Here is a 17,744-nt window from a genome sequence, read left to right on the forward strand (position 1 = left end):
TCAAGCCCCCAGGTCACTGTCCAGGTAAGTACCGGGAGCTGCAGCAATTACAAGGAACTGACCTCTTTCACTCCTGCCGGAGTCGGAGCGTAAAGGCCAGCAGTACCACTCGGATAAGTCTTTGAAGCCCTACCACCAGCCTGGTTTTCACTCTCTTCCTCAAGAACAAACCAAAGAACGCACAAAAATGGTTCGAAGAGAAGACTTACTGCAATCACCCAGTAAAGAGCCCCGTATGAAGAACGAAACCCACGCAGCAGTGCTTTCACAACAGCCAAAATTATGTCTTCTGTGCTTAAATTAACATAGCCTCCGATGACATAGTGAGTACTGCCTGTTTTCTAAGATTGTATTTTATAATAGTTGCATATTTGTGATTTTCTTATTTATCGGTATAACCTGTTATGGTCTCATTCTACTCATTACTCTATGTCACATTCCAAATCTACATTCTAATTTTCATTGCAGAAGTTACACTTTTTCTTTAAAAACTAAAAATGCAGTTAAAAAAGTAAAACCAAAAACGTGTTAAAAAACCTAAATTGCTGCAGTTATTTCAGATTTCTCAGGGTTGTGGGTTGGGTTTTTTTTTAATTCTTTGCTTTTATGGTGCAAATTAAGACTTAATTGATCAAGTAGATATATTCTCTCTCCAAACAAATGAGAAATTATTTTATTGCTGGGAGAAGGGAGTGGAAGGTCTTTAAACATGTCATTGGCAAAGTATTTTCAGACTGTCAGCCATCGTCAGCTGCGTTTTGGCTCCAAGCTTTGAAAACAGCCTTTCAAATTACAGTTTTTATCTTCATCAAATAAATAGGACCATATTTTCCCTTTTCAACTGATCTGTAAACTAACATAGGCTCTTTTCAATTAAAATAAAACCCAATAATTTTGGATATCCAGCCTATTGCTCTTAACACTACCAGGTATACTTGTTCTTTTCAAGTAATAAAAAAATCTGCATACTGTGATCTTGAATAACTAAGCCTGGCAGGAGACAAAAAACCAACCAAAAAGAAACAGCGTTACTGGCCTAATCCTATGGCATTAGGAACATTGCTCATCACTTTCATGTATTTGTCACCAAAGTGTCTTATCAGTGCATATTATTATGTGCTGAAATGCAACAAAACTTTTCACAAAAATAGTTTTAGGCATGTTCATACAAGAAGATGTACATATATTTCTTTTATATATACATATATATGATGAATGTGTGTATATATATAGTATCAGCTTCAACCTGTACATAGATACTCTGAATTTCATCCTTAAAACACATCCATTTCGAACAACATGGATGGCTTTCCAGGAAAAAGTGCTTGATTGATTTTATCCTGTGTGAACATGCCTGTCCTCCGTGCATCTGCCCAAGTAGAGATCTTTATGATCAATCCTTTAAACGTACATATCTCAGAGGTATTAAAAAAAAAAAAAAAAAGAAAATAGGAAAAAGTAATATTGCCCTGATGATGCAAAAAGAACAATGCATAACTGAAGCAGCTTGTATTTTAAAAGTTATCTTGCATTCTGCAGCAAACAATTTTTAAATAATTGTTGAAAATCTAGTTCCTCCATTTGTGTTATTGCTCCCCACTTGTAAATTTTCTCATTACACATCAACGGTACACAGAGGTTCACTACCAGGTTGAGCCGATTCCACTATTGTCATCTTGGGTTTCTTTCGCGTTTCCTCCAAAAAGAGCATGAAACAAAAACCCACCACCACAGTCATAAAGAGAGTATCATAATAAAACACTTTTAAAATTTTGAACAATTGTAGCCAAACTTGTGTGAATCTTTGTGAAAGGCTAACTTGTTCTAATGTTAAAAATAAATTTACTGCAGTAGGTAAAATTAAGTTATAAGCCAGTTTAAAAGAGAGGATGAAAATCTCTCTAAAAGCAGCCCCCTCCCAAAAATGAAGTTTTGAACAGCTCTCTTTACACGAGATGCTGTATAAAACAAGCAAAAATTCTAATCTAAGTCTGACCCATGGCATTCTTCCCGCTTGTAAATACAAGAGAGCATATACTCACTCTTTCCTGTGCCAGTTTTTTCATTTCTTCCTGTAACTTGTTCAGGATGTGCAGATTTGGCTTGTTCTTTTTGGCGTACTGCTGAAGTTCTATCACACTTTTATCAGAGGTTTCCTATTCAACGGAACCGTAAGAAACAACAGATGAGGTTTTTGATGAAAAAAAAATTAAAACACATGGAGCAGAAGTTTAATCTGCAATAGTTGTACTCCCTTAAGTAATAACATATATTTTCATGAGTTAGTTAAATATTAAATAGGTTATATAGCTTTGACCTGGAAGATGCGAGATTGACAGAACTATTATTGTCAACGAAAGCGCAGCGCTCATCTTATCTTCTGGCAATAGCAAGGTATGAGAATCAATTCAGAAGAATTGAGAACTGCTCACCAAACGCATACTGCCTTTACCACGATAGGGAACAACACTATTATGCCGAAATAGATACCATTAAAGCTTTGTTGTAATGAAATTTAAAAACCCAGAAAAATACAAAAGCACAAATACAATCACAAGGTAGGTTACAATGAAACAAAATCATGTTCACCTGTTTAACCATCTTGCTACTCTCTCTACCATACATACGCAAAAGAGAGCCCCAATTTTTCACATGTGGATGCAGTAGCTGTAGGATTTTCTGAGAAGCTAATTGTTTCCCCACTCTTTTATTTTTGCCTGTAAAAATAATCATGAAAACCTGTCAATACTGGCACATTACGTAATTAGATGAACACCAATATTTACTCGTGTTATTCAAAATTGAGATACCAGAGAAGAGCAGAATAAGCATGTAACAAGCTAGATAGCTGAACAAGCACCTACAAAATGGACAACAAACAAGAACGGGAAAAAAGGAAGATACTGTCAGAGGTCACACTAAGTACTGTACTTACACCAGCCTCGCACCGTGTGTTTGCCACAAGTCATAACATATTCACTCTTCTGATTTTTACCAGGAATCACTTCAAACTTTATGGATGTATCACCCATTCCATGGTTTCTTAAGCACAAACAAAATCAATATCATATACTAAGTAACATTACAAACAACTGAAGTGGTCACAGTTATCTTTGACGGACATTGCAATGGAGTTAGATACATTGATATTAATTAATGTCTTAAAATTTATTAGAGAGTTCTTTTTTAGATCAGTAACTTGACTTGAATGGAAAGGAAAGCCTGTATAAATCAAAACCAAATATATTTATATGTCCCACAACTAAATCCTAATCTCAGAAGACAAGAGGCATAAAGAGCAAACGTGCATTAAAGGAAGATACAGAATTAACCCGTTCAGTCCACACGACATCTCTTGTAGCCACAGCGAGTGCAGTAAGCTTGGCCAGCCCACAAACGTCCAACTTACTGACAAACACTGTGGGTACAAGCAACCAAGCAAACAATGTGCCCCGACCCAAACACCTGTACACAACAGAGTTTGCTCCTTGTTCTGCAGCCTTACCTTTTAAGGCACTCATGGAGAATCTGATATGGAGACAAAAGTCCAGCTTTACTGGTGAGTTCGTATACCCGTGAGTCCTCAATACTGATATGGTTAAAATACTACAAAAGGAATTGAAAAGGGTTATTGAGCTTTTGCGCAAATAAGACTTTAATACTGTTCTTAACGCTCATTTCTCCTTTGCAACATTAAACAAATTCTGTTCCTCTGTGCTTAATACTTAAAAAAGTATTTTTAAATCCATAATGGAGGTATTTACCAACATCATTAAGACTGCCACACCTAATCATATGTTTGCAGACAGAAATTTAAATAATTCTTTTAACTCCAATTTTACATTATACAAGACGGACATAAAAATGAGAATCTTATAAATTTTTTATCAGGCTTTCTCCCTCAGGACAAGGTTATTTTATTTGTTTTAATTTATTATGAAATTCTACTTACCAAAATGCTGTGGTTTAGTAAAAGAAAACATAACAGCTATTGGAACGTTTTGTATTTTATTTTAAAACAACGGAAAAAATTCTCTGCGTTTTCTTAATGACCATTTCAATAGCGCAGGGCATACAATACAGTTTTACATTAAAGCAAGTGTACAAACAACTCATTCTGTATATTACACTTTTTAAAATTAAAACATTTCTTTCGGGCTGATCACCGATTTTTCCTTTACTCCTTACTGACGGTCTGTTACATGCTGAATTGGAAGTGAACATATCACTGATTAACTAGCTATTTAATATTTCCTGAATATATAGCACACGCTCTCCACTTAAAGACACTTTTCCTTTGATTTTCTCAAATGTCACTGCTTAAAGTCTGCAATTTTAGCTGTCTGATCTGGCAGTAGGTAGCTTTCACAGCTAAGTGAAAATGTCTCAGAAGCCTGGGCACTTTCAGTTCTTACTTGGTCTTTGAAGACGATCACACAAAACCAGACAGCATCTAGCTCTGAACTTTTCAAGGCATCAACCAGAGGGTTCTGGAAGCCAGGATAGCACAGGCAGTCTACTGTCTTGGAACATTTCAGGTCTTCAGTAAGCAACCTGGTATTTCAACAAGGGACTAGTTCTCTGCATCACAGTACATTTTCTGATCAGTTCCAATAGAAAAAAAAAGTATTTTCATTGCCATATACCTTGCTATAAATGAAGAATTTCACTTTTCCATCTGACTGAGAAAACAACGTTACAAATTTTCATTAATATTTCTGACATCGAAGGTGTAATGTTTTTAAAAACAGACTCCAATAATGACAGCCAGCAAGCAAGAGTTCAGTACCTCAAGTTCTTCACTGTCTTTGGGCTTCTCCTCAGAGGTCTGTTTAACAAAGTCGGGAATAAGGATTTCCAGTGTAGCTCGAGCTGCAGAACATGATTAAACATCTTGATTACAATTATTTTAAACAATGATTGTAAAGAAAAACAGCAGAATGAGGCACTCTTTAAGCAAGCCTCACATCTCCCCTAGAAATATCCACTCATATTAGAGAGCAATTTTACAGATAAGACAGGCATCTTATTTTTGTAAGTATATTCACTTGCACTTTTTAAGGAAAAAAAAAGAATCTACTCGTTCAAGTTGATAATGAAAGTCTCACAACTAATTAAACTAAGAAGAAACTGCTTTTTGCAAATGCCTATGAAAGGAAAAAAATTATAATCAAGCCTCATTTTAAAAGTGACGTAGAGCCCTTAGGACCTAAAACTAGAAAGTTGTTATCACCCCTTAGTTGTTACAGCCGAACCCTAGTACTGTATCACTAGGGCACTCAGAACCCTAGTATTGTACAAAAAGTACATCCAGTATTTGCCTAAATTTTCACAGCAAAATACCTTTTTTCATGCACAAACAATTATGGGCTGGCTTTTGGTGATTTAGCTACATTGACGTATTTCACAAGTGCAGGAAGTACCACAGGTATATTATACATCTTTATGTTTTGAGAAGGTATTTTTTCTTGATCCTTGTGCTAAAGACATTTAAATCTGGAGATCAGTAAGAAGTTCTAATGTGTCAGACACATTCTCATCTGGTTCTTAATTATTTGCATATTCATTACAGACTTACACAATTGGAACTAATTAATGAAGACAAGTACTTGGAAATCAATAATCACGTATTTCAGTGCAATTGTTTCATTACCAGAAAGAGAACCAAAACAACCAAAATCTTGAGGTGGTTTGGTTTTTTTTTTTTTGAAGAAGGGCAAAGACAGACATTTTGCTAAAATCCATATACCAGGTGTTTATATAGCAGGTGACAGTATAAATATAAAACCCCCAACACGTTCTTATTGGCCTGACCATTAGAGACAGATGCTCTTACAGCTACTCAGTGTACATCAATAGTTTACATGTAAGTTAACATCTGAAGTTTCTTCATGGTTTTTTATCCCAGTACACAGCTGAACTTAGGGTTGTCAGAAAAGTCTCTGCAACAGTATTTATCACTTTTACCAAAAAGACACGAGTGTACCTTCTTTGATTATTAACAAAATTATTCCTACTTACTATTGCAAATATGTCATCTTCAAAGCAGAAATGAAAACAGATAAACAATTCAGCAGTTGGTATTAAGAAAGAAAAAATGTTACCAGCTTTATTCTTGGCAAGTTTTTTGCTGCTGGCAGTTCCTGCCCCATAAGTTACTCCATCAATAATCACTGAGGCTCCAAAAGGTTCACTTGGGTTCTCTGGAAACGGAGGAGGAAAGAAAAAGAAAGCTTTTCAGAACTCCCAATGTAAAATACTCATAATGAACATGAAAGACCCACCACTATCAAGATTAGTTTTCTTCTTCATTACAACTTCAAGAGGGATGGAAGTTGTCTATTCTTCAAAAAGACTGAAGAATTGCTAACTCCAGTATATGAAAAACTAACAGAGTTCTCCATTAACAGAGACTTACCACCATGTACTTCATTCTTCCAAATGAAGAACTTTTACATTTTAAGAGATCATTTGTAATCTGCCAGAATTCAAATGTTAATTCCAAAATTTTTGCATCAGTAACACAGTGTAAATACAAGAGCTACACATTCTGATATTGAAAATTCAGTTACATTATGTAATGCATATATAGGGATAACGTAATTCTGAATAATTATAGATTCCACAGTAAACTAAGATGCCCGACTTGTAATTCCTTGGATGCTGACTGCAGGACTTAATCCTTTAATGGCTGCTGCTGAAAAAGGTGTAATTTCTTTCTTTTCCATAAGGTACCCCAAAAAACCCCCGGCAAAAGCAAAAATGCAAGGAACATATGCTATACCACTTTGTAAAGCAATCTCAAATGCAGCTAGATAAGGCAATCTGGCTGGAATTTACAGGGGGAAAAAAAAAAAATCCAGCGTTAATTTGATTCCAGTTATATATGCCATGTATGTAACATTTTTAGATTCTTGATTAAGCATCAAGTGCATTCCCCCACCGTATTTATCTAAAATAAAATTCTCCACAGGTTTTTGTTTTTCTGAGTGCTAGCATCACTTACACAGTCTCAGTACAGCCTAAGTCAGGAACTATCGACCTACCTCTTCTCACCACTGACACAGAATAAAATTAAAAGCTGTTTAAAAACACAAACGTATTTCCATCCAGCATTTAACATAAATCCCACACTAATCATGGAACAACATAGTCTTAGTAACTCTAAGTTATTTTTAGTCCAGTAGAATGACACTTCTATTTCCATTCTTCTAATACTATGAGCAAAATTAGTCAACATTTATACCAAAACAATTCCTACCAGTGTTAATTATAATTTATCAATGACCTTAGAGAATAGTCACACAAGGCAAATAGTCTACATAGCCATTTCTGGTTTCCATTTAAATTTTTAACATCAATTTATACATACGCAATTCTCTTAGGATGACCAGATTTAAATATAAACCTCCATGACATAACAACAATCATAACATACAATAACTTGAACAGTTAAAAGACTTTAAAACTCTACATATCTAAAAAAACCTACTGTATTTTTTGTTAATTGGAAGAAAACCAGAACAGAACAAAACCACAAAAATATCTCAAATTATTGCAGCTTTAGAGAGAGTACATATGTGCCTGCAGAAATCTTTCAAATTCTTAACAGCTTCATAATTGAAGGCCTACATATTTCTCTTCAGAAACTACTTGGGTTTAGTATTTACCCAGCCCCCAGGATTCTGATGATTCACTAAAACAATTTGTGCCTTACAATCGGATTTTCTGGACATCAATGACAAGAAAAATCAAGCAAATATTAATTGTGCACAGTCAGCAAAACTGTAATTGCCCATATTTCACTGACATGTCCTTTTATATGCAAATGAGTTACTCAAATCCATTTTCACTTAGGCATAGTTTTCCAAGTGAGAAGCCATACTGTTATTTTAAATATAAGACTGCTCTTATCCTCAAAAGTCACATTTAAGATACAGAAAACGTTACCTAGCTAGAATTTGATTCACAATAGACTTTCAAGTCATCCCTTAGGAAAAATGTCCATCATTTGATTTTTTTTTTTAAAGATATCCAAGCATGAGATAAGCCCTTCAAAACAGCATGTCGTCAATTAAAAAACTTAACAGACTTACCACATTCAAAGAAATTGTAAACAGGGCGAACCTTTAGGACTCGTTGCATATATTCATGCAGTATGCAAACTTCGGATTTCCCATTGGGATTAATCACAAATTCTACAAAAAAAGGGGGGGGAGGGGAAGACAGCTAAGTAGTTCCAGTCTTTAAAAGACAATTTCTATTACAAATAAATAAATAAATGACAAGCTACAAGGGAAAAGGGCCCGCTCAAATTAAATGCAATGCTGTTGAATCAGACATGGATAATTATGACCTCAAAGTCCATTTTCTCTGAAAAAGTATTGAGAAATAAGTCTGAGAAATTTCTATCAACAACTAGAAGCACATTAATTATGAGCTAAGTCAAATATTCTCTGTTCAATGTTTGCAGTCCCATGGCCTCTGAACCTCTACAACACAGCATTTTTGGCAGCTAACACCAATTAGAAATCCTCTAATTTGCTCCTAAACACGTTGTATCTCCCTTCTAACAATAGGCACGTAGACTTCAAATCCACAAACCAGAATCACTCTGTTTTTTTTCCCAAGAAATCCTGTTTAACAAGCCACAAATCAGGTCACTGTCCCCTTGCCCTGAACACGCTCTTTTTATTTGAACGTCCTATTTTTTTTTTCTCTGCAACAGTATTGTTAGTCAAGAGCACAAACCCTGCCTCAGTGGGCACCACGGCAGTATGGGAGAGAAAGTTAAGATTTAGATAGATAAAGTGTAAGTCAGTCCTTGATTTAGATGGTTTCCATGTGGCTCTAAAACCTAGAATTTTAAGATAAAGTGCATTAACTAAAAATTCAACTGCACCTCACTGTAACAGGGAATGGTCAATATGCAGCTCATAAGCTTTAACTCCGCTAAAGAGAAGAAACCCAGAAACATGACAACGTACAAAACAAGAACAAAACCCAAATCACAGGTCTATGGACATTTTAAATATCAGACTGCAGTTAAACATACTACCATGGCTACACAGCCAATACAGATAAGAGCTAATTCACCCAGCTTCTCATCAGATATGATATCCAGTCTTCACACCACAGGACACAACTGCACACGCAGTTCATTCTTAACTGTTTCCATCAAACTGCTTTAAATTTGTATTTTTAATTGTAGCTTTTAATCTGGATCAATCCGACATTTGTAAACAGTCCCTAATTTAGGACCAATTAGAACTGGTATAGGACTGAGAAGGCAGTAGTATTGAGTGACTAGGCAGAAAGATTTTCAGTAACAACCAACAGTAACAAGTAGCTGAAGGTAGTAACCAGTTACCAGGACTGCAACCTTAAATAAAAATCCTTTCATTTAGGAATTACTCTTTTAAATAGGAAGCATATTTTGACAGTATTTTTCCTTTACTATGTAATATGATGGATCCAAGAACACAGAATTCTAGAACAAGAAGAAAGTGGACTTACTACAGGATTTTTTCTTTTTTTCAGTCGAGATTAGAACTGTAATTAGTCTTTGATACAGAATATTTGAACTCCAGGTAGACAAACTAACCTTTCTTTGTAGGCGCATCTTGCACAGACAAGGTAATGAGTTTCTGGTTGGCAGGCAGAATAGGCCGCTCAGATTCTGCCTGCTTCCGCTTCATTTCACGATTGAATTGCCGTCTCTCAGCCCAGGTTCTGAATTTTTTTACGGTAACTTGTTCAAAGTCAAAACGCTTTTCAAGATAGCGTCTAAAATCTTCCAGATCTAAGAAACACAAACAAGTTACTCTCCCTACTTCACCACTGAGCAAGCATTAGGTTCACTATTTCCACTGTTTTAAACATGTTCTAATTATTTTTTTAGACCAGGAGCAAAAGTAGTGGCTTTAGTTCACATACTCAAGGTTAAGATGCTATTTTATACTAACAAAACTAATTACAAGTTTTCCTCCTACTGGGTCAAATGCAAAACATTTGTGCAAACTGGAAAACAAAACAAAAGAATATTTTATTCTGTCACTCGAAGATTTTACTAAGCCCTAACCAGCATAATACCCAACACAATTTGTAACAAAACACTAGTAATTGTTCTACTTAATCACCTATTCACCTTCTCATTACCTGAAGCAAGGTATACAGTGAGTAACAGTAGTTATGCTATTAGCCTCATTTTCCTGAAGCCAAAACTGACTATTGCTGCCTATTTATTAAACAGTGTACCATGAAACACTATATAATGATGCTCTATGAACTCCATGAATATCTGCTGGCCTCTAAACAGAATTTAACACATTCATTTTCATATACAGAGTACTAAAAGACTGTCCCCCTTGAAGTACAGCTGCTTCTCCTTTATAGGATATTTCTGCAGATATAATCAGCAAAAATAAAGAGTAGCATCCCAAGATGTAAACAAAAAGCAAGCTGCTGGCATTGTTTCCTTCCACAAGGAATTCCAAATGCAAGTCACGCTTATACTTGATCACTCAGTATTTTTTCAGTAATACAGAATACAGATCCTATTTAAAGAGAGAGATAGACAGGTGAACTTCACGTAGAAAATAAGTGCTTACTGGTTTTAGTTTTGCTGCTAAATATTGATGATTGTTTTTTTTTTAATCTTTTGGTATGGTTTTCAGACTGAACAGGACACATGTAATGACAAGTTTTATGTTTGAACACTACAAAGGTAAGTGGTAGCCTACAATCCATATCAGTATTCTGAGCAGCAGTAATTTACATGGATGATACTCTCAGGTACACAGTTGTGGTAAGTGGCACAGGAGCTTTCTCTCTAAGTTCCTCTGTAAGTTTGGCAGTGATTTTGGCATGACTTCTTCAGGAAGCTTTTTGTATAAAGCTATCAGACTTGCATAAATAAAATAATGAAGCATCACACCCCTTTGCATGAGTGCAATTATACTTGCGTAACTTATTCTGCTAGACTTGTGCAAATAAGCAAATCTAGTTTAACTGCACCATTTATCTTAAGAGATCATATCAAAAATAGATATAATTCAGCCAATATAGAGACCGCATAGAAAAGCCTATTTAAAGAAGTCACACAAACACACTTGACAACAGCAATTCATATGTACGCATTGACTTAATTGATTCTTAAATTGACATAAAGTCTACAGGACTAAACTTCCAAAACTTTCACATTTTTGCGCGTAAAACCTTCGCATACGGACTCTCAAGTCTTTAGCAAAAATCTCCACTGTATGTTTCTCTTCCTGTTAAAATCAAAATTGATTTCTAATACTGGATCTATTTCTCCAGATCTCTGCACACGAAAAACCGTACAGAAAGACAACTGATCACTTGATCTCAGGCAAGGTATTATTCAGTTGCCAAGTCCGGAATAAAGCATATGTATCCCAACCGCCATTACCCCAACTCCAGCCAAGAAAAGACTTCCATACATACCTACAGATTCATCTTTACATACTTCAACTTTGGCCTTAACTTGTCCTAAGGCTCCTTGTGCTGCATCTCCCCCCGAGGTGTCTTTGTCATCTAAAGGCCCAGAATCAGCAGCAGTAGAATCCGGTTCTTCTGTTTGGCAGTCCAGTTCTGAAGATTTATCTAGGTGCTTTACAGGTGATACTTCTTCATTTGGGGTTATGTCATTGTTTTGTTCCCTTTCCTCATTTTCCTTCATTTTTTTGTAATGCAAGCAGGGAATGCTACTAAGGGGAGGATCATGTTTCTGCAAATATAAAATAATACAGAAGGTTTCAGTACCTCAAGGTGACCAAAAACAAAACTCAAAACCAAAAGATGAAAGTAACTTCCATCTTGATTACATTTAGTCTAGGCTCAAGCTTCTCTTTGGTCAGCAATCTTACTCTACTCAAGATCTGAGTACATCCACTCCTATGGTTTCTTGGCACTGCGTAACACTGATACTAACCTTCGAAGTGTATTTGCTGTTTCAGATCCAAATTATATTCTGTTCAATTACATGCAAATACTACATGCTTTCATAAAATCCACTGAGCTCTCTTGGGGTTTAAGCCCATGACATTAAATCCAATTTCTGCAGATTCCTTGGGTTCATGAACGTCACATGCTTACTTCCGTAGATGTGGACCATAAGCCACAGCTCAGGCTAGTTTATAGCTACAAATAAATGATCTAAATATATTTCATGGTGGAATAAAAAAAATATTTTGCAGCCATATACTAGAACAACGAAGGCACCAAACAAGACCACCTCATTCACTTTAACTGCCCAAATTCATTGCAAAAATGGAAAAACAAAACACTGTAAGAAAAATCATATTGTATTTTCAGAAACAGAGGAGTTTATTTTTCAAGTACCTTAATTCTAACACTGGAAAGAAGCCTGCTAAAGTAGAAAAATATTCAACTGTTTGCAGGAACATACCTAATTTTTAAATCTCAGTAAGTATTTAAGTCATTGATAGCTCTCACCCTTATGCTTCCTGTTCCCAAGAAGTAAGGTCTAGACCAGGTAACAACTCTAGATTCTCTGTGCAGATATACAGGAATGCCCGAGTTATGGAATGTCATGATCCATCCGTCTGGCAAAGGTTCTGTAGGAGGGCGGCCACGACCTTTAAAGCAAAGAATCGCTTTAAACTTGGATAGACTGCTTAGAAGAACAGGAAAAAACAAAAATCAAGAGTTTTATTTTTATTGCTTTTTCTGTCTCAAAGGATAAAATGACACTGAAACAACACTAAAAAAGTTTTGTAAAAATATTTTGGTTTCCTTTAATAAAAAGTCATATGCTTCTAACCCACATTAAATCCTGCAAAATTACAGATGCCATTATGTTTTCAACTGAAAAGCAACAGTAGCACTAATTTTTATACAGACCGATCTGTTCATTTCACCAGTGAATTTTCTCTTTAGTCGTCTTTATGTACTTATATCATCACAAGCACAACTATATTTAATGCAAAAGTCATACCTGCTTTTGAAACAACTGAGTTTTCTTTTAAAAATTTTTGCACTTGACACTCAGGGATAAATTTGCATTGACACACCACTAGACCCACAGGCCCAAACAGCCAGCAGTGAGCTAGGCTGTAAGCTAAGGCTTTCCTATTATATTTTTCAGCGTAAGCACAATACAAACCAGGATCAAGTCTATAAGCCTTTATACTTAAATATTTATCTTGGCCATCAAGAATACTACTTCTTCCAGAAAACAAGACTGAAATTAAGAGTACAATAAGCCAGTATGAGGAATCGCATAGTAAAAGAAACAATATTGCAGTAAAACGCTTATGCTCACGCTCAAGTTAATAATACATGGCCTCACTCCTTTCTATTCCAGAAATCAGAGAACAGTCTCACTCCTCCCTACATCAGAAATCAGAGACCAGGCTCATCTTAGCTAGGAGCTTCTTGGCAATCCTGTGTTAGTATAAAATTTTGGAGGAAAAAACTGTTTGGTTTCTTATTTCAGAATATAGTGAAGCTGCAAAATACTCCTCTAGAGCAGGTTCAAATTTTAATCCTAATTGACAGTATTTTCAGTTACATTCTTCTGGATTGGTTCACATTTTCAGCTCTTCTTTATTAGTAGTTTGTAACATTTACACGATGAAATTTGATAAATGTAAGCCACTGATTTTCCTAATGATTTTTTTTAACCTAGTATTGGGTGCATAAAGACTTCACATAGAGCAATTTCAACAACAGAAGTGATGTATCTAAAATAGGAAGAAGTTCACAATGACCACGAACAGTCTTCAGCAGTTTCACAGTACTGGAGACAAAAGAACAGATCATCCTTGTTCACCTCCCCACCACTGAGGTAACATTCTTCATAATTTTTCACAAATCCACACACTAAAATACATTCTTACTACATACAACAGATGAAGATCAAAAGCACTCCCAAAAATCAACTTCACTGTTCAGGAACATAAAAAATCATATCCTATAGTAAGAAGCCTTCAAACAATTCACAAGAATTGCTATCCTAAACTTTGCTTGCTGATACACTTTTGTTCTACAGACATAAGCCACACACACAAAAAATACAGATATTTAATGAACATTAACTTACTTTTAAGTACAGTTTTAATTTTGGTCATCATTGGCTGCACACTTGTTTCTCCATCAGACTGGTGATCACTTTCACCACCATATTTCTCATTTTCTAGTCTCCTTGTTTTGGGTGCTCGAAGACCCTCTTCCAGCAGAGCATCCACATCATTATCAAAGTCATCCTGAAAGAGACTTCATCAGACACCATCCTTCTGGGTCTACTAACCTCCCTTTCCCCTTGCAAAGAAAAAGTATACATTTTCTCTATGTACTTCCATACAGAGAGAAACTAGAAATTTCCAATGATCCCAGTAAAAAGACTGAAAAATAGAAAATAAGTTTTCGTAAGTGAGAACTGGTATTTTTCCTGATAAAATCAGCTGCAATTGTGTAAGAAGCCTTTTAACTGTTATTTTTAAACAAGACTACAGAAGCTGCCACACAACTCGGAAGTTTGACCAACATAATTCACGAAAGTTTTCAGCCAAAGTTCTGTCTCTGAAAATTCTGTGGTTTTGACCCAAGTACTGCACATTTGTAGATGAGACTGTTTTAGTGAACATCTTTACATACTTTTTTCTAGCCACTTGGAAACCTCTTACCCACCAAAAACCTGTGGATTTACTTACCTCGTATGAGTAATTCAAGGTTTCTTCATCCACTTTATCTCTTTGAACGATTGCTTTAGATGTGAACCCTCCTCCTTCTTCATCTATTTCCATCAAATTGTCGGTAAAATCTTCTAGCTCATCCAGAACTGCATATTCCACTCTCTTTTCCTGATCAATATCATTTTCATCATCCTTCTTGTCATCATTTTCACCCCCTATTCCTACAGCTTTACCATTACTACCACCGAAAGGACAAACATGCAAATCCCCATTGACATTATTAATAGCAAAATCTGTATCTGCCTTATAATCCTGCTCAACTCCAGTGTACAGAACTTTCCTATCTTTGCTTTTGCAGCTTTCTGTAAAGCTAACACTAATCTTTACATCTTTAAGTAACTTAAGATCTGGGGTGAACTTTCGAACTGAAGGTGCATGACGAGCAGTTCTTGGGCTTTGGTCACTATTGTTAGGGTCTATTATAAGACGACTTTTGTAGCAGGCAGATCCCTTTGTGAGAAGCTGTGTTCTGCAGATACTGTGCGTGTCCCCAGCAGGGGTATCTGACTGTCCATCACCACCAGAGCCAACGTCCATTACCTCTGCGTCACTGGACGTTTGCAGGGGAGGTGGTGGAGGCTGTTCATTAGGCGGCAGAGGTGGGGGACAAGTATGATTCTCCACATTCATTTCTCTTGCAGGTTCTTTAGGGAGGGGTGGTACATTTTCATATTTCTCCATTTTTAAAACTACTGTTTTTAAAAAAACAATGCTTTAATAAATGTTTGTATCTATATTCCTAACATGCATAAGTCCATCAAGATTGGTTTATCATGTTCTATTCAATATGCAACACTGATGATTCAGTTAAGCTGACTACATTGTTCTTTTCATTAATGTAGACAGCTTTCAGAATCACTGTCTCAATTATTGGAAATCACAATGCATTCAGCTTAAATAGCTGAAGACTAAGACTGCATCTTCATTGGACAAGCAGGTCTCCCTTTCTTCTTTCAACCTACAAGAAGAAGAAAAAAAAAATCTTTGTCACAGAAAAAAAACCAGAAATAGTATCCCAGGCAAAAAGAAAAAATGTCACTCCTTCCAGCATAAATTTCACGTAGAAGTAAGAGTGACATTTTTACAGTGAAAAAAGCAGGGTATCTTGATACCAATTTGAATGAGGCTGAAATTAGATATTTTTTTTACTTTTTAAACCTACAAGAAGAAGAAAAAAAAAATCTTTGTCACAGAAAAAAAACCAGAAATAGTATCCCAGGCAAAAAGAAAAAATGTCACTCCTTCCAGCATAAATTTCACGTAGAAGTAAGAGTGACATTTTTACAGTGAAAAAAGCAGGGTATCTTGATACCAATTTGAATGAGGCTGAAATTAGATATTTTTTTTACTGCTTGATCTGTACATCAGCACAAGAATTTGCTAACACATAGTTACCTGGATAATTTATTGACTATCTCTGCTTGGTTAGCAGGCAGAGCATTAAGCATGGCATTTCTAGGGACCAGACTAAAAACTGTGCTTTTGGGGGGGATTCTCCCATTATTTAAAATAACCTGGTATTTGAGCCATACTTACCCACACAGTAGAAAGGATAATTAGCTTACAGTTAAAGACAATCTGCAAAACCAACAAGATTTTAACAACTATGGTCTTATAAGACACATAGCTTTTTCAAAGTTTAAGTTACTAGATATTTTTGAAATCTCACTGGAAGTTTTAACAGGAAATCTCGTAATTTACTAAAAACTCACACAAAATGACTCTCTAGATAACCAGGTATTAGACATTTGATCTTATATTCCGTACTATTATGGGACTATATGTTTGTTATGTCTGAGGAATTCGGGTCTAGATACATAGCATTAAAGCTCAAATTAATTCTGGAAGGTATTTATAAGCCAATGTTTTAGGTAATTTAACCTGGCAAAAATATTCAATTGCTCTAGGAAATTTTACAGGGGGTAGGCAGTGTGTGGTTTGGGTTTGTTTTTTACATTAAGGGGGTTCTTTCTATCATGTCTATGATGGCTTCTTCAATTATACTTTTGGCATCTGTGCAGGACTATAAGCACCTGGGGAAAGGAAGCATAATTTCTTACCTGCTATTTTGGTTTCTCCAAGTCCCTCCGTACCACCCCAAACTGGGCTTAAATCTTCCTACCAGCTAGAAACAAAGCAGTGTTACTCTGCCCAAGACAGCCAGCTGGCTGAATCTTCTGTTCAAAGTATTTCCAGGTAGCAGAGAAAGCCTACCCAAGTATTCTAGAAAGATAAGCTTCGAGTCCTTAGCATCACTGTATAACATTTGAGGGCAACAGGGCAGAACATCTGGGTTGTCATGAGGGACTTAGAGAAGCCAAATATAATTCTCTAATGTATCTCTATGCCAGCCAAGACAAAACAAACCAACAGCAATATCCAAACACCAACTGGGGCAAGGCAAGAAGCTGGGAATCGGGAGTTATAATGGGATCAATTAAAATTCAACAGCACACAGAAACTACCTACCTGGAAGCTGGAAGAAAGCAAAATATACAATAGAACAAACTCTTATTTTAGTGATTTAGCAATAAAGTAAGTTTTGCTGGGGCAGCACAATAGTTCACATTTTGTGGTGTGTGGGTTTGGGTTTTTTTTTTAACATACTAAAAACTGACACATTCAAGACACTGAGCTTGACATACACTGTAGAATTACTAAGGAAAAATACTCCATTTTGATAAAAGCTCTAAAATAATCCCATCTTCTTCTGATACAAACATGTTACCTTCCAGAATGAAAAACAGCTCATTCACCAGTAAGACAAGCAGTTCTATATATTTAAATCCATTCCATCCTACAAGATGTTCATAGAGTCACCTGAACAGTGATCAATTCCTTCTTCATTCAACAGGTTCTGAAACACCTAACGTTATACAGAACACCTCTAGAAGTATATTTGTCTAATAACCTTCCCCCTTCCTCATCTTCAGATTAAAAAAGAAAAAAAAAAGTGAATGACAAATTATTAAGTTCTTCACAATAAATCATTAGTGTCTTAATTGT

The 17,744-nt window shown here is 35.8% G+C and overlaps 1 protein-coding gene across 1 annotated transcript; it reads right to left on the minus strand.

The window, feature by feature from the left end:
- Nucleotides 1-583: 583 nt before the first annotated feature.
- DGCR8 (DGCR8, microprocessor complex subunit) lies at nt 584-15,692 on the minus strand. The gene is made up of 13 exons (XM_009274346.2): nt 14,697-15,692; nt 14,087-14,249; nt 12,478-12,620; nt 11,467-11,749; nt 9,605-9,802; nt 8,097-8,198; nt 6,105-6,203; nt 4,790-4,872; nt 3,506-3,606; nt 2,936-3,042; nt 2,590-2,717; nt 2,043-2,156; nt 584-1,699 (listed from the first exon to the last, which is right to left on the minus strand). The coding sequence occupies exons 1-13, from the start codon at nt 15,417-15,419 to the stop codon at nt 1,616-1,618; spliced, it is 2,328 nt and encodes a 775-aa protein (XP_009272621.1). The 5' UTR covers nt 15,420-15,692; the 3' UTR covers nt 584-1,615.
- Between the last annotated feature and the right edge of the window lie 2,052 nt (nt 15,693-17,744).

The sequence above is a fragment of the Aptenodytes forsteri genome, unplaced genomic scaffold (assembly GCF_000699145.1).
Source record: "Aptenodytes forsteri isolate BGI_AS27 unplaced genomic scaffold, ASM69914v1 Scaffold79, whole genome shotgun sequence".
Lineage (NCBI taxonomy): Eukaryota > Metazoa > Chordata > Aves > Sphenisciformes > Spheniscidae > Aptenodytes > Aptenodytes forsteri.